Source organism: Hibiscus syriacus, unplaced genomic scaffold (assembly GCF_006381635.1).
Source record: "Hibiscus syriacus cultivar Baekdansim isolate YM2019G1 unplaced genomic scaffold, ASM638163v2 tig00110013_pilon, whole genome shotgun sequence".
Taxonomy (NCBI): Eukaryota; Viridiplantae; Streptophyta; class Magnoliopsida; order Malvales; family Malvaceae; genus Hibiscus; species Hibiscus syriacus.
The window spans coordinates 2858121-2878407 of record NW_024062563.1 but is presented as its reverse complement, the minus strand read 5'-3'; the positions used below and the strand labels follow the sequence as shown (position 1 = coordinate 2878407).

At 31.1% G+C, this 20287-nt stretch overlaps 2 protein-coding genes and 1 long non-coding RNA gene across 3 annotated transcripts; 1 reads left to right on the top strand and 2 right to left on the bottom strand.

Annotated features, from left to right (window-relative positions):
* The first annotated feature begins 5380 nt into the window (after positions 1–5380).
* On the top strand, positions 5381–5917 carry LOC120212362. Its single transcript, XR_005524697.1, has 3 exons — positions 5381–5408; positions 5652–5763; positions 5846–5917. It is a non-coding gene; the product is annotated as an uncharacterized LOC120212362 (long non-coding RNA).
* Positions 5918–8112: 2195 nt separating this feature from the next.
* On the bottom strand, positions 8113–10713 carry LOC120212423. The gene is made up of 4 exons (XM_039210730.1): positions 10669–10713; positions 8495–8646; positions 8283–8399; positions 8113–8194 (listed from the first exon to the last, which is right to left on the bottom strand). The coding sequence occupies exons 1-4, from the start codon at positions 10711–10713 to the stop codon at positions 8113–8115; spliced, it is 396 nt and encodes a 131-aa protein (XP_039066661.1).
* LOC120212422 lies at positions 10391–19133 on the bottom strand. The gene is made up of 3 exons (XM_039210729.1): positions 19078–19133; positions 12189–12617; positions 10391–10969 (listed from the first exon to the last, which is right to left on the bottom strand). Exons 1-3 carry the CDS (start codon positions 19131–19133, stop codon positions 10765–10767), a joined length of 690 nt encoding a protein of 229 aa, XP_039066660.1. The 3' UTR covers positions 10391–10764.
* Positions 19134–20287: the final 1154 nt, after the last annotated feature.

The following is a 20287-nucleotide window of genomic DNA, read 5'->3' as shown; positions in this document are numbered from 1 at the left end:
AAAAAAACCGATAATTGAAAAAAATCAAAACCGATTTAGTGTGTTTGTTTAAAAAAAAAACGATCGGTTCGGTTAGGTTTGGTTTCGGTTTGGAAATCCGGAACCGATTCAAACCGAACCGAACCGATATATCTTACAATTAAGTATGAACTTGAACGGCACCGTTTCAACTTTAAGTTCAAACCCTAGCCCACTTTAGAGACTCCGCCTCTTCTCAATGTTCTCATCCTCCTCGAGCAGAGCACAAGTGCACAACCCCTCACTAGTCACTCACAAGCCAAACCGGAGACCAGTAAGTTAGTCTTCTCATCGAAATCTTCTTTCTCTCTGTTTTGATTATCATCTAACCATTCAAGAGCTTCTTTCAACGTGTTTTATGGCAGTAACAAGATAGAGAGAATACAACTAGTGTCGTGACAATTACAAGTGCTGAAACAACTCTGCCTCCGCATCTTCCTCGGCTCACAGCCCAGTTTAATGTGAGTTTTTTGTGTCATTTTCTGTTTGGGTTTTGTGTGAAATTGATGAGGATTCAGAATGCCAATTACATGCAGATTCCCAATTTTCTTCGATGGTTGCTCTTGTATTTTAATATTCTGATCTTGAACATCATTTTCTATTGTCTCGACGGGTTTAGATGAACCTATGATTCTCCTGATATCACTTGAAAAATTAAGTCTATCACTGCTTTGATTTGTTTGGTCTTCAACATCATTTTCCTTTGGTGTTGACAAATCGTCGAACACTTGGGGGATCTTTGTGCCTGAACTGTAAGTTTACCTGGCAGTCCCAACTAGGGCTGTAAAAAGTTGACCCGACCTGCAAAACTGACTTAAATCGACTCGAGTCAAAACTGTTTTTGACCTGCATTGTGGCGATCCGAAACCGACTCGAGTCGGAACTGGTGTCGACCTGAACCCGATTTGAACCTGGAAATTACGGATCCGAACCCGACCTGCATCCGACCTGAGAATGACCTGAACCCGAATTAAACCGAAAATATGATACCCGAACCCGAACTGCATCCGACTGATATGAACCCGAACCCAAGATTGACCTGGTAAATAACTGGTATTACCCGACCTGTTTTCAACCTGACATGTTTTTAACCTGACCTGTTTTTAACCTGACCTGTTTTTAGCCTGACATGTAAATGATCCGACTTGTTAATGACTTGATCTGATATTTACTTGACTTATATATTACCATGGACGAAATTATAAGATTTTAATAAAATTATGAGCTTTTTTAGTTTATGATGTAATTAAAAAATTAATATGATTACATTTTAAATGTTATAATAAAATATTTATTATGATAATTAAATTAATAAATAGACCTATTATATAAAATTATTTAATAAAATTAATAAAATTAATAAAATTATTTAAATGTAAATTAGTTAAAACCTGATTAATAATGCAAAGGAAAATATTAATAATGAAAGTATTTATTATGTAATATATATTAATGTTTTACATGATTAATATAAATAATTTTGGCAATACATTAGTTTACATAGGTCCAATACATAAGCTCACTATTTTATTATAAATATATATGTATTAGTGCTAGTCCATTTATATTATGGTTTATGGTTTAGTGTTTAGTGTTTATGGTTTAAAGTTTATGGTTTAGGATTTCTTTAAATTATATACTTTATTACTTTATATAGTTTATGCATAGTATTTCTATAAATTATATAAGTAATTTATTTTATATAGTTTATATATATATATACTATACATATATATAGTTTATATATACTATACATGGTTTATACATACATATTATATAAAATTATTTAATAAAATTATTTAAATGTAAATTATATAAAACATGATTAATTAGGTGTTAAATAATTAGCATGTCACATTGCATATTATATGGTTCATAAATAGTAGTACATGTCATATTAATTTTATTTGCATGATTAGTATTTTAGTTGCATGTTAGGTTAATTCACATTAATAGTCTATTTATTTTGTTATTATGAATAAATAATAATAAAACTAAAAAATAAGTCCATTTGCAATAATGCTAGTCCATTTGTAATAGTTTACATAGGCCCAATACATAAACTCACTCTTTTATTACAAATATATATGCATTAGTGCTAGCCATTTACATTAGGGTTTGTGGTTTAGTGTTTATGGTTTAAAGTTTATGATTTAGGGTTTATGATTTAGGGTTTCTATAAACTATATAAGTAATATACTTTATATACTTTATATATATATATATAGAACTCACTCTTTTATTACAAATATATATGCAGTGCTAGCCATTTACATTAGGGTTTGTGGTTTTTTTATGGTTTAAAGTTTATGATTTAGGGTTGATTTAGGGTTTCTATAAACTATATAAGTAATATACTTTATATACTTTATATATATATATATATAGTTTATATATATTATACATGGTTTATACATACATATTATATAAAATTATTTAATAAAATTAATAAATTATTAAATGAAATATAAAGCATGATTAATTAGGTGTTAAATAATTAGTATGTCACATTGCATGTTATATGGTTCATAAATAGTAGTACATGTCATATTAATTTCATTTGCATAATTAGTATTTTAATTGCATGTTATGTTAATTCACATTAATAGCTCATTTATTTTGTTGTTATGAATAAGTAATAATAAAACCAAAAAATAAGTCTATTTGTAATAGTGTTAATCCATTAACATTAGTTTACATAGGCCCAATACATAAGGCCACTCTTTTATTATAAATATATATGTATTAGTGTTAGTTCATTTCGAAAAATGAATGATGAAACTAATATTTTTAAAAGAAAATTTGAATGACAAAAAAAAAACACATGGAAAGTTGGGTGACTAAAAGAATGGTTTTTACTCCCAGATGATTGTGTCTTCTTTTGCCGCCACAAATCGAAAACAAACGAAATTAAAAACAAAATATTTGCTCTGTTCCCGGCTTCTCTTCCCACCAACTTCAAAACCCTCTTTTTCAATTCAAATCTGAAATGAAATACCCTTTTAAATTCTAAAACCAAAACCCAATATTTGATTCTTCCACTAAATCTCCAACAAAACCTAAAGAAAAAAAATTATTTACTTTTTAAATGTAATTAAAAAAATATGATTACTTTTTAAATTTTATAATAAAAATATTATGATAATTAATTAATAAATAGACCTATATTAAAATTATTCAAATATAAATGAGATAAAACGTGATTAATAATGCAAAGGAAAATTAATATAGTTTAATTTAGAAAATTATATAGTTTAATTTATATAAAGAAAAAATAATTAATAATGAAAGTATTTATTATGTAATATATTAACATTTTACATTATTAATATAATAATTTGGCAAGACATTAGTTTACATAGGCCAATACATAAATCCACTCTTTTATTACAAATATATATACATTAGTGCTAGTCCATTTATATTAGGGTTTATGGTTTAGGATTTAGTATTTTGGTTTAAAGTTTAGGGTTTAGGGTTTAGATTTCTATAAACTATATTTTTATTTTTATATAGTTTATGCATAGTATTTCTATAAACTATATAAGTAATTTACTTTATAGTTTATATATACTATACATGGTTTAACTACATGTACTATAAGTTACATATATAGTTTAGGGGTTAGGGTTAAAGGTTTAGGGTTCACAATTTAGAGTTTAGGGTTTAGAGTTTAGGGTTTTTATAAACTATATAATTTATTACTTTATATAGTTTATGCATAATATTTCTATAATATATATATATATATATATATATATATAATCTATAGATTACTTATATTAGTTATACATACATATATATACTATATTAATAATTTATAAACTATATTTTATATAGTTTATATACATATATATATAGAAAATTAAAAGTAATTAGAATGTATACATGATTAAATTGCATCGAATTGAAAATTCAAGAAGATATTTACAATTAAACCATGACTAAAATGAAAGAAATCAAAAATCAAATACAAGTGAAAAAATGATGATTGTTGGAGAAGCATGTGTCTAATTAACCCAAAATATCTTTCCAAATAAAATCTAATTATCAATTTCCTTCCAAAATTTTCTATTCCCTCTAAATTTCTCAATTTCCCTCTAAATTATCAATTTCCCTATAAAAAATTTTCACACAAAAAAATCTTTATTTTAAAAAATTTTCTCTCACCACTCACTTTGAATAATATATGTATATATATATATATATTAATATAAATTATAGTTTATACATATATAGTTTACATATATAGTTTATATATATAGTTCATATAAACATAATATATATATATAACTTATAATAATTATATAGTTTCTAATATAAATATAGTTTATATATAAACTTATATTATATATATTATATTTTTTCAATTTTTTAAATGAATGCAATTTATTATATTTTTCATTATTTCTTCACATTTTTCATTTATTTCGATTTAATCTTTTTTTTTGTTTTTTAATTTATTTCAATTTTAAGTCTTTCACTTTTATATGTATTCAATTTAGTTCTTAAATTTATATTTGCATCTTCATTTGGCCCATTGTTAACTGTTATTTATATTTTGTAACTGGCCAATAATTTTTTAAATGTGTTTAATTTAGTCATTTTTATATTAATTTAAACCTCACATTTTAAATATATTTTGATTTAGTCCCTTACCTATGTGTGTTGTTTAATTTATATTTTAAAACTTTATTTGTAATTTTACATTTCTTCAATTTTGTCTTTAAATTTATATTTTTTACAAAACTGATCCATGAATATTTATTTTTTCTCTTAATTTACTCGAAATCATATACAATTACAACTTGCAATTTAACAATCACGAAAGATGACAAAATAATTAATCAAAAAATAAAAATGACCCGACCTGAACTCAATCTGTATCTGGTAAACATCCGACCTGAATTTTATCTGTCAATAATGTGACTCGATCTGAACGAGATCCGACTGAAGTCCACCCGAACCTGAATTAACCTGGTCTTTATCTGCTTCGGACCTGAACTGACATCGATCCGAACTAAAAATGACCTGACCTGAACCCGATCTGGATCTGGTGTCAAATCAATCTGAAAATAACCCGAACTGATTTGACCTGACCTGAACCCGATCTGGATCTGGTGTCAAATCAACCTGAGTTGACCTGTACTCGATTTTACCCGACCTGCCAAGATCCGACTGAAACCTGACCGATTACCTGATTTTACAGCCTTGGTCCCAACTACATGAAACATGCGTTCCCGGTCAGTTATCTTTTTATTTTGATGAGGCAGAATATATCGTTTTTTTTCATTTGATGTTGAATTATATTTAATTCTTTACAGCATGATGAGTTGAAGCCTCTTACCAAATGCTTCACAGATTCCTTTTGTGAAGAAGGGTTTATCTCTGTAAGATCCTTTTCCATTTCATAGATTCTTTGATCTTTAGTTTACAATATTACGTTTCCTGATTACTCGTGCGCTTGAAATAATGACTGAATGAGTAAATCACAAAATTAGATGTTCTATGCTGTACTCATAATTGCTAGGTTTACAAATTCATGACATTTTTTGTTTGATCATCAAATGAATTACTATGTTCTTTTACCAACCTTTGACTTGTTTGAGTGACTTAATTAATGTTTATGTCAGCCATAAGGACCGGTTTATGGCATCACTGCCTTCTTCAAGGCAGGCGAGTGCAGACTTCACCAGACCAGTGTTCACTGCTGTGGCATTTTACTTATGTGCAAAAAAACATAAGGTAATGCACATTTAATCATTCTATAAAATGCTTTTATTCCTCTATTCTACTTGTTTTTTGACATAAACTCCATACTTTCCAGCTGAAGATTGACAAGGATAGGTTGATTGAGGTTTGCGGAACCTCTGAATCCGAGTTTTCTTGTATAAGTAACATGGTTTTTTACCTACATATTACCCATCTATTGTTAATTTGTAAATGTTTAGTGCCCTGAGCATTTATTTGGAACTTTCAATACAGGTTTCTACCTCCATGAAAGATCTGTGCCATGATGTTTGCGGAACACCCCTTCTTTACAGCTTGAATTATATAAAACGCTGGCTTGTGTTATCTAGTGTTTGAGTATCATATATTTATTTCCAATCGATGTTAGCTTAGGATGTAAAATGGTGAAACTGTTTGACCCCTTAGGCAGTGTTGTTGCTATGAATTATTTTGAAAAATTAGAATCCAAAAACCGCACAAATTCAAACCGAATCAAACCGCACTAAATTGGATCGAATCGGATCGGATTTTTTTTAGAAACATCCAAACCGCAAAAATTTATACTTTCGGATCGGATGAATTTTTAGTCAAAATCCGATCCAAACCGACCGCGAACACCCCTAGTGTATATGCCATTCTCGACATCACAGGTTAGCTATAGCTCTAACGAGAGAGATGGCTACGCTTCGCATCCTCAACAGACAGCATTTTTATGGCTTGAGGGCAGTCAGATTGCACAATGAAGCTCTTAATACCAGTGTTCCATGCAACAACGCTACCTCCCCCAGAGCTCGGCCTGAAGAATGGAACTCACCCCACCGGTTTTGCGAAAGCCAGCAATACAAACCGAATAACCCCTCCAATCGAGCCATTCCCACTGTTTAGCGAGACTGCCCTGTCTGTATTCAAGCAAGTCCAGCGTAGTTGGGGTTTGGTCCACGTTGGTTGTTGAATCGTTTGTCATTTCCAATCAATATCTATTTTTTCTCCTCTCGATATGAAAAATAATTTACAGAAAGTATTCTTTTAAAATAATGAATCTCAATTGCTACCTTTTGTTCATTTCAGTTTAATAGTAATAAATAAATGTTTAAAGGATATTATGAACACTTAAAAAACCAATATCTAAAGAATATGAAATTTAAATTACCAAACCTATAATAAATCTTACATTATTTTTTAAAAACCTTTTCCTAAATTTATTGACATAAAATTAATAATTTAAAATCACATAATGGCCATACAAAATAATTAAAAAATTTAACCAAAATTCAAACGAGATAAATACAAACAGATTTAATTACATCAATAAACGAACCTCAAAAAAATCAAAATCTTAAAAAACCATCAATTGTTTGGAGTTTTGACTCCTCACACTCTATTTTTTTTTTAAATTTTTCTAGGTTCTCATTTCTAATTTCTAATTTATATTTTTTTCTTTTCGTTTTTGTCAATCTTCTATATTTTTTTCCTTTTCATTTTTGTTGATTGACGTTACACTCTAATTTTTTTTCTAGCTTCTCATTTCTAATTTATCATTTATATTTTTTTCTTTTCATTTCTAATAAAAAAAATGAAAAACGTGATAATAGTTGTTTTTCATTTTCTTCTTGATATCTATTATCATGTTTTTCATTTTTTTTTGATTCGTTTTCTAGTTTTTTTTTCCATTTTCTTGTTGACATCTTTTATCACGTTTTTCATTTTTTAATCAAAATAACGTTTATCTATTATCTATCATGTTAATCATCTTTAGATTGGTTTATCTATTAATGCTAATCTTCCTTGGATTGAATTGTCAATCAAATTGACCCGAGATTAAATTTGGATACTTACATTATATTCCTAAATTGAATTTGGATACTTAAATTATGTTCGTGAATAATTTTTTTTCTAATTTCTCTTTACTTAAATAATTGAAAATAAGAAATTTTTTTCTTCAAATCTCTCACTACTTAAATAATTAAAAATAAGATTTCCCCCCAAATCTGTCCCTAAATAATTGAAAATAAGATATTGTCATTAAAATGTTTGATAACACATCTTTGATATCTACGTATCTCCAACATTTCTCATATTTTTAGTACATTATTTTTCTTTATTTTCCTCTGCCCTTCCCTACTTAAAGAGAAGGATATCATTTCAAAATTTAGTAAAATATCTCACTTTAAAGTTTAACTCTTCAAGTTAAATTAATGGCCACTAATTTGATAATATTTAGTGTAATAATATACCTATAACAGAAAGATTCTATGGGCAACAGGCCGTTAATGTACATATAAAGAAAGATTAAGACTAAACCGAAGGTGAAACGTTTTTGCTTAAAACATAATACAAAATCATCACATCTTCGCTTCCCTCGAGTTAATTGGGTACGTGAGTTTGATGCCTGGCTTTCTCCTTCTCCTTCACTTCCCTCCCCTGAGCCTTGTCATAATCTCCATGTACAAACAAATTCAAAAACTCATTTCCATTAAAGCACACAAGAAAGAAGAATCAAATTTGTGGCTAGCCTTGGAAGTAGATTTTACCTGGATCTCGTTCTCTGTTTTTTATCAGGTAAACTATCGTTCCCTCCATAAATTCCTCCGAATCCTTCTTCATCTGACCTCGTGTCATATCCTTCTCCAAATGAATCAGACATCACGTCCCTTAAAAACACAGATTTAAAACAAGTCGGAGCTTATCAAGAAAGAAACCGTTTTAAACCAAAATCTTGATCAGATGATGTTTGGTTGATACTAACCCGGGTTTTTCTTCAGGGTTTTCGTCTTTCCGGTCCATTCTTTCTGGTTGCTTGGAAGAACAGCTCGTGGTGATGGTAGGCCTGAAGCTGCTCAACGAGCTTCTGTGGTGGCTTAGAGAAGATTGGAGAGATGGGGTGAAAACGGAAGGAGGCTAAGCTCGAACTGATCGGATTGCATTCATTTTGGCCTTACTACTCATTCGACTTGTGTAAAATGTTGGTGGACACGAGTGGAGTGGAACGTAGGTTACGTGCTCTCTCACCGCCAACGCTAAAAGCTTGATACGGTGGATAACGAGGCCCACCAATCGCCGAGGGACAACCAAATGGCTTTAGCGACAACGCTATTCCTAAGCCTCTAAGATTTCGACACCCATTCAGTCGTGCATGTCAACGGTTATGGCAAAAATATATATAATGAAAAAATAGCCTGGCTTAATAGTAAATAGCTAGTTTGAGTTATAAATTCTGTTTTTCTCATGGTTAAAACACTGAACTTTATATTGGATTATACTGATAACTAATATAATTTTTAAGATTCAGACAAAATGTCTACGTTAAATCTATAAAAATTAAATAATTATGATGTTCGAATTCAATATTTTAAGGATAACAATAAGTCTTTTTAATTATTAAAATCTTTCAATAAATGATTAAATGTAAATAGTTATATTGTAAATATGTAAAGTATGTGTTATTTTGATTTTAAATCGAATCGATATCAAATAATTTAATTTTTTATTTTGATTAAAATTTTAGCATCTTATTATCATTTTAGTGTATTAAATATAGTTCGATTAATATTGTATTAGTGCACATCAACCATATCAATTAGAGTAAGATTTTAATATTTTAAAGTTATATATATGAAACCCCAAAGTACTCGTTGCCTTTGGAAAGGCCGAATGGAAAAGGCGTGCTTCGGATCGGGAGTAACCACTAGTGATAGGACGGGGGAAGGACAAAGGAAAGAGCGATGCCTACATTAAATCAATTGGTCCAGGAATCGATTCGAGGCTTGAACGACACACAAGAGCTAATAAGCACGAGGTTGGCCGCCTAATAATCCTGGATCTTCCCATTTTCAAGAAGATCTCGGGGGAAGTGACGTCCATTTTTTGGTAATAGGTATACTCGAGAAAAAAGTTTTGAATTCGACGATCATAGACTTCTTTTTTTTTGTTTCGGATCCCCTTTCTACATTCAACTATTTTATTGAATCTGATGTGAAATCACTATCATTACATATTCATTGTTGGTTTGGCTGCTGGTCTGGTGATCCTTCCTACCCGCCTAGAGTGCAGCCTGCTTGCTGAAGATCGTAACTAACGTAACTCAATGCTATATATATATATATATTAACAATCAATTGGTTTAATAAAATGCAGTATTAGACTTTTTAAGTAAGACCAGAAGTTCAAATCTTGATAACTGCAAATGAAGTAAACTTGAACTAACTTTATTGTTATAATAATATTTTATTAAATTATTAATTTTTTTGATAATTTTAAATTTAACCTTAATCCTATTTTAGAAGGGAGGAAAATGAAGATTTTAGGTAAAAGAAGAGGAATGCTATTAGTGAATTTAGAATATGTGACCTAATAAACACTCGTACTCCTGACATATTCAATGCTCGAATCATTTAATAATAAACACTTGTACTTTTAATATACACTATGTTTAAATCCGAGACTTCAAAAAATAACAATAAGTTTATTAATCATTAAGATTGTTTAATTCATGCAACCACGATGAAACTTTGGATAACATAATATGTTATCTATTACAAACCTGGATGGTTTGAGAAAACGACTAGTTAGTTATATGAAAATAACATATAAACACAAAAAAGAACCGTAAACAAAAATACAAGGGCAAAGAAAACTATGTGCACCCTTGAAAATAATATATGAAGTTTTTTCTCTCTTTTCCTTTCACACCAAACAAGGTATATTGGCTGAAAATATGGAGTTATTTTTCCATTGCCGTTTCAATATAAAATCGGTTTCTTTTCTTCTCCAATGCTCTCATTTCACAGGCATATTGTTTGTTTCGTTGTACAAAGAAATGTGAAATGTTACAGGTTCTCAGTGTCTGCCAAATTACCATGGGCTTTCATGTATGGTGTTGTGAAGTTGTACCATCTCCTTCGCTGACCAAGATCAATTTACAGGATGTCTGAATGTGTCCAGTTTGCGGAAACGGTAATAAGCCATCAGTGAGCAGCTCGTATGATGAATCAAACTACTTTCAGTGCCATAAAAGGTTCACATAGACAAGGGTAATAGAAATTTTCTCTCCCTCTTCTTGACCAGAGCCTGCCTATAACCTCTCAGACATATTGGAAGAAATATACAGAGGCATATAGTGATCAAGGAAAGCCAGAAGTGCCGAAAATAAAGCGACAAATAGGACAATATGACTAACACACTAAATACAAAGGCACAAAAAATAGACACAGCTACATCTGCCCTGCATAAAACGAACAGAATCACATCAAGAACATGTAAAAGTTCATTTTGCAACCGAAGTAATGCAAGAGAAATGCTAAAAGGAGACATGATATGTTACAATGTCCACATAAGGAATTTTTGTGTGAACAACATGAAACCCTTTCATATCAATGATGAAAGACGAGGACAGTGTGTAAGATTAAGCAACGAATTGTATGTTCTGGCACATTGAGAGATCATCAATAAAGACCATTGTTCTCAACAGAAATCCAGGTGATTCATTTCGACCGTCTTCAAACTAAGTTCATTCCTCCCATATATTTCAGTAGCAACAATGAAAGCAGGTCTAGTTTTTTTTTCCTGAGCTATTATTAAGTTGTTTTTCACCAGTGAAAGAGGCTTCGAAACCCAATGGATATATGCTTAACGAAGACAACAATTTACATCTGTGACAACTGAAACTCTTGTGAATCGATTAAACACTTAGAAGATAAAATCACAATAACTAGAAATGACCTAACACTCTTCGAGTCCTCTTTCAATTGCATGGAATCCATCAATGGACAGCGACAAAACAATGATTCTTTCACAATGTTTAAAGCTTGAAGAAATTACATGCAATGATCATCTTAATAACTTCACAAAAACAGTAATTTTGGATGGTTTGTTTTGAATGTTAAGAGGAAATTTTTATTCAACCTAGCAAGACAACCCCAAATTCTCAAAAGTCAAATCTTTTACAGAAAAATTCAAGATGATTAACTTAAAAGCCATTCTTTGGATGTAACAGTAAACTTCAAAACAAGATTCCATAGTCTGTTTCAAGTTAAATGCATTTGAAGAACATATTAATTCTATCCAATTGCTGAATAGAGCACAATAATTTTCTTGACAATGAACTCTTAGAAGCTTAATTTGCAAAATTTTCAATTTCTTCAACTCAAAATTAGCTATTAACCAGCAAAATGATCATTGAAGTTGGAACTCGGTACAATAACAAATTCTCAACATTTAAAATTCAATTATTCGTGAAGTTCGCATAAAAAGCAAATAGTTTTCATAAACTACTCTCTTTGTCAAGACAAATGAAAAAAAAGTTTAGTCTTTCTGATTACAAATAAATCAAACAAGCACTCGTGTACTGAAAAATACAATAAAAATGCAAAATATACGCTTTAAAATACTTATAAGTAAATAAATTAACAAATACGAAAAGGAAGATAAAAAGAAAAACGTACCGGGAAGCGATATGGGGTTTGGGAGAGAAAAAGATAAGAGCAGGGTAGGTGTTTTGAGATCGGATCTGGTAATCTCTGAGTTGCTCAACGAGTTTAGACCGAGTTATCATTTCGTGAGAAGCGGGTATCTTTCTCCTCCGATCTTTGTAAGCAAACGCTTGAACCAGAGTGTATTCCTTGTCTGAGTTTTGCTGGCACTGGAATTGTATGATAAATTGAATCAAAGGCAGGAAAGAAGTGAAAGAGTGGGAGCAAGCAGTGAAGCTTGGGGTTCGCTTTCGTTTACAGTGAATTTTCGATGATTTTGGAGTGACCGTGAGGTGGGTAACTGAATGTTCTTCTCCGATTGGGGTTGAAGAGGATCCCAAACCTGGGGATATCGACAATCGAAGCGAATTGATGCCCCTTTTGTATAAATAATGGGGTTGTCTGATTGTCTCAGCAAACGCATATTAATATTCGACTAATATACGGCTTATCAGTTATATTATAATATATTTAATAAATTCGTTAAAACGCTATCGGAGATGTTGAATAATAATAATACTGTAAGTGGAAATCATGAAAAAATATTAAAAAATTTAGCAACCGACAAACTTAGCTTGTCGGTATGTGTCGATACAAATAAAAATGTGTCGATCCATAACAATATAACATATAAAAATATGACAAAACAAGTTTCATTATAACAAAACCGGTAAAGCGCTACCGGTTAAGTTATCCTTGGTAACATTTTAGGCGTTTACCTAATATGTTGTAATAACAAATTAAGTAATTAACCTATTTTATTATATAAGCGCTACATATTACGTTATAAAATCATTACCTAATATGTTATTATGCTTGATAATGTTTCAAGTAATTAACCAATTATGTTATCATTGGTAATATTTTAGGCGTTTACCTAATATGTTGTAATAACAAATTAAGTAATTAACATATTTTATTATATAAGCGCTACCTATTACGTTATAAAGTGTCGATACAAATAAAAATATATTGACCCATAACAATATAACAGGTAAAAATATAACAAAACCGGTTTCATTATGACAAAACCGGTAAATCGCTACCGGATATGTTGAATGTGTCGATACCATTGAAATAAGTATCGAAACTTTTGGAATTTAAAAGAGAAGCAATAATAGCGCTATAAAGTGTCGATACAAACTTAGCTTATCGGTATGTGTCGATACAAATAAAAATATGTCGATCTATAACAATATAACATATAAAAATATGACAAAACAAGTTTCATTATAAAAAAACTCGGTAAAGCGCTACCGGTTATGTTATTCTTGGTAACATTTTAGGCGTTTACCTAATATGTTGTAATAACAAATTAAGTAATTAACCTATTTTATTATATAAGCGCTACCTATTACGTTATATAAGCGCTACCTAATATGTTATTGTGCTTGATAATGTTTCTAGTAATTAACCGGTTATGTTATCATTAGTAACATTTTAGGCGTTTACCTAATATGTTGTAATAACAAATTAAGTAATTAACCTATTTTATTATATAAGCGCTATCTATTACGTTATATAAGTGCTACCTAAAATGTTATTTAACTTGATAATATTTCCGGTTAAATGATATAACATAACCGATATACATTTTAATCGGTCACTTATTTAACCGGTCACGCCATTTTTTAACTGTCGCACAGCAAAACATCCCTATAAATAATGCTTTTTTTAATTTGTAATAGGCTAAATATATATGAAATAAATATAGGATTGTGTATGGATTTTATTATTAATTTTAAAATATTTTGAGTATGATTCCTTATCGAGCGAGTAGATTAAGAGTTGGGCAGTGCTCGACTCGTGCTCGTTAAAAAAATTTATTGCTCGATACGATTCATTGCTCGTTAAAATTTTGCTCGACTCATGCTCGTTATAAAAATTTATTACTAAACTTGTTGCTCGTTAAACTCATTAAAATTTTACTCGAATCATGCTCGTTAAAAAAATTTGTTAGTTGAATCGTTGATTGTTAAACTCACCAAAAGTTATATTTTATTTTTTTAATTGTAAGTAAAATCTACTAATACAATATATCACTTATTATTAACATTAATTAATAAATTTAACCAAAAAATCATCAAAAGAGTGTATGAAACAAATTCAAAGTCTAAATATATTTAATAGATTAATATTTTATCATATTTTTAAAGATAATTACTAAACATTAATAAAAAAAAATTAACAAGTTACTCGTAAATTTATCGAATCAAGTTGGACTTTGCTCAATTCAATTCGTTAAAATCTCGAGTCTAATCAACTCGAATCAAATTTTATCGAATTTTGACCGAGTCGAGTTCGAACTGCTCACAAGCTACTAAACTCATCAATCACTCCTAAAATTTTGAGTAAGTTAATTAAGTGGTTCAACTTGATTCTTCTATATTCTTTAAGATAACGAGATTTAAATTCATTAGGAACATTTTATTTTTTTCTTTAAAATATTTCATTCCCTTTTATTTTAAATAAGAATAAGATTAAATTTAGAATTTAATGTATAAATTTTAAGATTTTATTATAATTATTAAAAATTAAATTTAATTGAAATATTAAATTATTCATAATTGAATGATGTGGTAGGTTGATATTGATGTTTAATTGTATACTGATATAGAAATCACAAAAAATATTTTATATTTCCGCCCATCATCTTTCTCATAAATCTTAGGTTTTTTCATCAACTTTTAACCTCGTTTAACTTTTTCTATTGTTTTTATTGGTTTATATTTTTTATAATCTTTTTTAAATCCATAAATCTATTACTTGTTGGAGTTTTGATTATTTGTTCCAAAATTTAAATGGTGGCAAATAATTTTTTTCGAGAAGAGGTATAACATAAATCGAAATAATCTCATCAAATAATCGTAGGGGGATTAGAGTTTTAAAACATCGAACCTTTAGGTGAGTTTTTTATAATTAATTTTAAGTAGATTTCATGAAAAATCAATGTGAGGAGAAAGCTTATTGATTTGTAAACGTTTTGATACTCCGATCTTGCCACGAATAATGACTAGTGTCGGATTATGATTGACCAATAGCGATGATCGAAGGAGCCGACAACATTTTTAAAAAAACAAACTGATATGTAAAAAACATTTAGTGTTAAAATTAAATCCTTTTAAAGAATAATGATAAAATTAACACAAAATAAAATTTGTGGGGGAAGAAATAATTATGTCACCAAGACGTTAACAATTCTATAACCCAATACGTTAATTGAACATGAGATTAAAGTTCAATGTTTATGTTTTTTTTTTGTAAAATGGTATTTTGTATTGAGAAAATTACAAAGTAACCACTCCACGGACCTCGTTAAAAAACCTCCCTATGCCTAGTAGGAGGAAAAAGAGTCCATCCTAGAGTGGAATGACCATGAATGGAAGACTGAAAAAATCAGCAATAAAATGAAATTATGACAGTGAACACACTGCATAATTCCGGTACAAACCAACGCAACAAAAACAGAAGCAAAAATTCCGAGTTGGCAGCTCAAAATAAAATCCAAGCAGAGCACCACTAATCTCAACTAAACTGCTGCGAATGAAAGCAAACTTAGACCAAAAACAGAAAGCAAATTGGGTAACCAACGGTTGGGCACACAGCAGAAGCAAAGCAGCAGCTGGGGATGCCAAACCAAAACTGGGAACGCCATTAACCGCAACCACAGACAAAAGCAGTCGGATTTTGGATAAAATCCGACACCACAGGATAAGAACGTGGCCATAAATAATTCGCCCATAATCCTATCAGCAATAAAGCTTTAAGACAAATTTGATCCGCCGTAAACGAAGCCCCATTAAATCTGGCATTATTTCTACAGATCCAGACTGTCCAAATCAGACCGAAGAAACCAAGACGCCACAGCGGCTTTACTCTCGGTCTAACGCGTTGTGCGAACCAAACCTCAATCAATAGTTTAACATTCTTAGGAAAAACTAAATTAACATTCCACACAATGCACCATCTTTGCCAAGCATTCCAAACTACAGAACAATGACAAAGTGCATGATTTACCTCTTCCGGCACAAGCTTACAATGGTGACAGCATAACTGATCGGTGCAATTAACACCCCTTTTAATTAGCTCCACCATAACAGGCAGTCTTTGGTGCACTGCTTTCCACACAAAGGCCGAGATTTTAGGAGGTTATGTGGGTCTACCCTATATTATTATTATCTTTGATTTTTTTTAAAACATGTTCTAGTCATAAGAAAATTACCAAAAATTAACAACTTAAATTTAATGTATAATCTAATATGATCATTTGATTAGATGGTTTAGATTTACATTCTAATGATATGATATTCGAGTAAGCTCTCTCTCTCTATATGTATTGTCTTCCTATTAAGCCGCTAGCATTATTACAAATCAAATTGACTCATGGATGACATTGTTTATTGTAGCGTTATTTTACAACTCCCTATAGAAAATGCATTCTATATAACGTCGTGGCTCGTTGGTTTTATCGATTGATATTTCTACATACGGGGATCAACACATTTGGTTTGTTTATTATCCCTTTTTAGGTTGTTTGGCATCTCTAATGGGTAAACAATGTTTTCAAAGGGCATATATTTGTGACCTCTGTCTATCGCATTCATCTTCGTAGTATTAGTTCCACATGCCTGGGACCATATTATTTGGATTGGCATTCGGCTAAGCTTCAACACTAATTCTTCATGGGAGTTCAGTTCAGGCTCTGAACAACTTGACTGCGTTAACGTACCCTCCAACCACCTCTACATTGGAAACATGTTCCTCAAATGATATTACAAGCCCTAACCTCTCTGCTCCACAAGGATTTGGTCAGATTTTCAGGCCAATATATCCAACAGAAACACAAGAATTTGTATTTCTTATGGGACACAGATGTAATGTATATTTGTTTTCAATTTTCATTTGATGTAGAATGTGTCATCTCTGGTGGCACGTCCGTGCCTCGTATATTGACCACACAACCCAATGAAGCCATTCATATAGCTGGAATCCAAATTTCCATCACACCCCCAAGTTAATTGCCGTAAACTAGTCGAATCAAATTTGAATATTTGTTGACCTCGATTCAACTCAAAAAGTTTAAAATTGAGTTCCATTCAACTCGAAAATCTACTAGCTTAAAATTATCAAGCTCAACTCGAACTCGAAATTAAAAATTGAAAGTAGAATTGAATTCCAAAAAAAAAAATCTTGAAACATTTTCAAACTTAGCTCGATGGAAGCTCGAACTTGAACTTGAATCTTAATCTTAAATGCATAAAAACCTTATATTGCATTACGTATAAATGTTAACGTAACACCCCAAATTCCAGACTAGTAGTTTCAGGTTTACCAGAGAAGCATGCGGACCTCACGAATTTTATAATTTAAGTCTTTGGACTTAATTGGGTTGAAAATGGGCCCAATTAGCCATATAAAGGAGATTTTTAAATGGAAGAAAGACGAGGAAGAATTAAATATGCAATTCCACTCTTTTTAAAAGATGAAGGCTTTTTATCTCTTGCATCTCATTCTTCTCTTCATTTTCTTCCTTCTCATTTTTCCTCTCCAAGTTCCATAACACAAAGGTAAGTTCTTGAGCCCTTTTCATACTTCAATTTCTTTCATAATCCCCCCAACAACATCGTTTTAATGATTCAAGTCTTGGGTTATTCCTTGCTAAAGAAAAAGTGAGGGTTTTCATCCAAATCACAAAGGAAATGAGTGTGGCTAAGCAAGGAGCTTCATTTTGGGATTTAAACATCAAGACAATGTATTTCTAATCCTTTAGAGTGTTAAGGCTTTCATAAGCATGATGATTTGTTAAGATTTTGGTATTTGAGCATTTTAGGGTTTCATACTTGATTCATGCCATAGATGACATATTTGATGTTAAGCATGTGTTTTTATGACACTTTAAGAACCTAAGTAACTTTCTAAAGCTTTAACACATGATTAGGAACCAAACTAAGACATTTGGGATTATTCACTACATCAAAACAGGCTTTTTACAGTGTTTTTTTTACCTTTAGCGGCGTTTATAAGCGCCGCTAAAAACACATGTGGCGTTAAGACAAACGCCGAGAAAATCGCCATTGAAAATAGCACCGCTAAAGTTCGCGACGTTTTTTAACAAAAAACGCCGCAATAGGTATTGATATTTAGCGGCGTTTGTGTGACAAATGCCGCAATAGGTATTGATATTTAGCGGCGTTTGTCAGAAAAACACCGCAATAGGTGTTGATATTTAGCGGCGTTTTTTAGACAAACGTCGCAATAGGTTATGATGTTTAGCGGCGTTTTTCTCTAAAATGCCGCAGTAGGTGTTGATGTTTTGCAGCGTTTTCCCATAAACGCAGCAGTAGGTGTTGATGTTTTGTGGCGTTTTCCTACAAACGCCGCAGTAGGTTTTGATGTTTTGTGGCGTTTTTGCTAAAAACGTCGGTACAAGTCTGTATATAGCGGTGTTTGTTTCTAGTATAAAAACGCCGCTAAATGTATGGTATATTGCGGCTTTTTTGTTACAAACATCGCTAAATAACACAGAATTTAACAGTCCTAAAAATTATGCTTGATTACCCCAAAACTGTTTTTTCAACCTGTTCCATTATCCAACAAACAAAACAATAATAACATCAAACTCTATATTCATAACAAACAACATCAAATCCAATATAATAAATAAAAGTTTTCGTTAACGTAATATAAGTTCAGTTAAACAAGGTTCAGTAGAATGCTCATAAGATAAATGAGACTACGATGGTGGATTATGAGGTTGCGTTTTTTGAATCATCAGCATCATATCATTGAGTCGTTTTTTAAATTCTTCACATCTCTGTTGATATGCTGCTTCTCTCTGTGCTGCCGCTGTTTCTTTCTCTACTTCCCCTGCTGCTCTGGCGGCTTCTGCTGCTGCTCTTTCTGTTTCCCTTGCTTCATTTTCCGCTTTCAAGTTAGCCATTTGTTGATCCATCTCAGCCAACTTTTCTTTTAAACGACAAACTTCTTGGTGGGAAGATCGAGACTGTGATGACATGTACTGTGATGAACTGGATCCAAAATATTTGGTAGGAGTAACGAATGATCCTTGACAGCGCACTCGACCATATCTTTCAGGACCCAAAACGTCATTAATAACTTGATTTTCAATGTCATCATCATTAACAATACCTTGACTCGAAGCAGTAACATGATACTCCGCCTTTTTCTCCCTCAATTTTTCCTAATAAAGTGAATAATTAATTAAAATAAAAAATTTCATGGTACAAATATAAATAAAGTCAGGTAAATTTAAAACATCTACCCAAAAAACATATCATAATTTCTACAGCGTCAGCAGTCATAGGAGTGCCATCCTTCTTCGTATGTGTCATGTCGAAGAGTTAGATTCGACCAACTTTAGAACCGGATGTATTTTCCTACAATGCACCATAATATAATTACTATGAGTTAGTATGTACATGGAAAGGAAAAAACTATTTCAATAATCTATAATACCTCCTCATGAGCTATACAAGCAAAACTCTTCGATCCAGCCATGTGCGTAAACTTTTTTTGTTTCCTGCTAGCAACACCAATATGCTCTCGGTCCTACAACGTCAAACAACCACTTTTAATGATGATTTATAATTCGTTACAATTATTTCTGAAAAATACATCATACCTGTCTTTTTTATGAACTCTAAAATCTGACTGCATCTTCCCATTGGTACCTGAGCATTCCTGGTGGGACTGTTTGCAACTTCTCTTCAAGGCTGAGATCATTCTTGAAGTATTTCTTCTTTAAGGAGCTCTTGTGATCCCTCCATCTCTTCCCTAACGTTTCCTTCACATAATCGTCAGAGACCTCTAAAGAAAATTTCTCCTATACAATAAATAAGTGTGCACCGTAAGTATAAATTAGTATTGAATTTCTATAGAGTATGTATTATAATGACATTATTACCTTAACAAAATCCAAAGCTTGATTTTTGTTACTATTAGGCATTTCACGCCATGACTCGTAATTGATCGGTAACAGATTCGTATTACGTCCAACTATGCCTAAGTAACCTGCTAGAAGACGTGATTATGGGCCAATAGGTTGACCGACA

What these genes read in the sequence shown, in the direction of transcription:
- LOC120212422 (XM_039210729.1), bottom strand. Translation starts at nt 19,133, where the DNA reads ATGAAGCAAGGGAAACAGAAAGAGCAGCAGCAGAAGCCGCCAGAGCAG. An exon ending in CCGCCAGAGCAGCAGGGGAA is followed by an intron (nt 12,618 to 19,077) that starts GTAGAGAAAGAA and finishes TGAGACAATCAG; the next exon opens with ACAACCCCATTATTTATACA. An exon ending in AAACCCCATATCGCTTCCCG is followed by an intron (nt 10,970 to 12,188) that starts GTACGTTTTTCT and finishes CGTTTTATGCAG; the next exon opens with GGCAGATGTAGCTGTGTCTA.
- LOC120212423 (XM_039210730.1), bottom strand. Translation starts at nt 10,713, where the DNA reads ATGGCTTATTACCGTTTCCGCAAACTGGACACATTCAGACATCCT. An exon ending in TGGACACATTCAGACATCCT is followed by an intron (nt 8,647 to 10,668) that starts GTAAATTGATCT and finishes GTTCGAGCTTAG; the next exon opens with CCTCCTTCCGTTTTCACCCC. An exon ending in AACCCTGAAGAAAAACCCGG is followed by an intron (nt 8,400 to 8,494) that starts GTTAGTATCAAC and finishes TGTGTTTTTAAG; the next exon opens with GGACGTGATGTCTGATTCAT.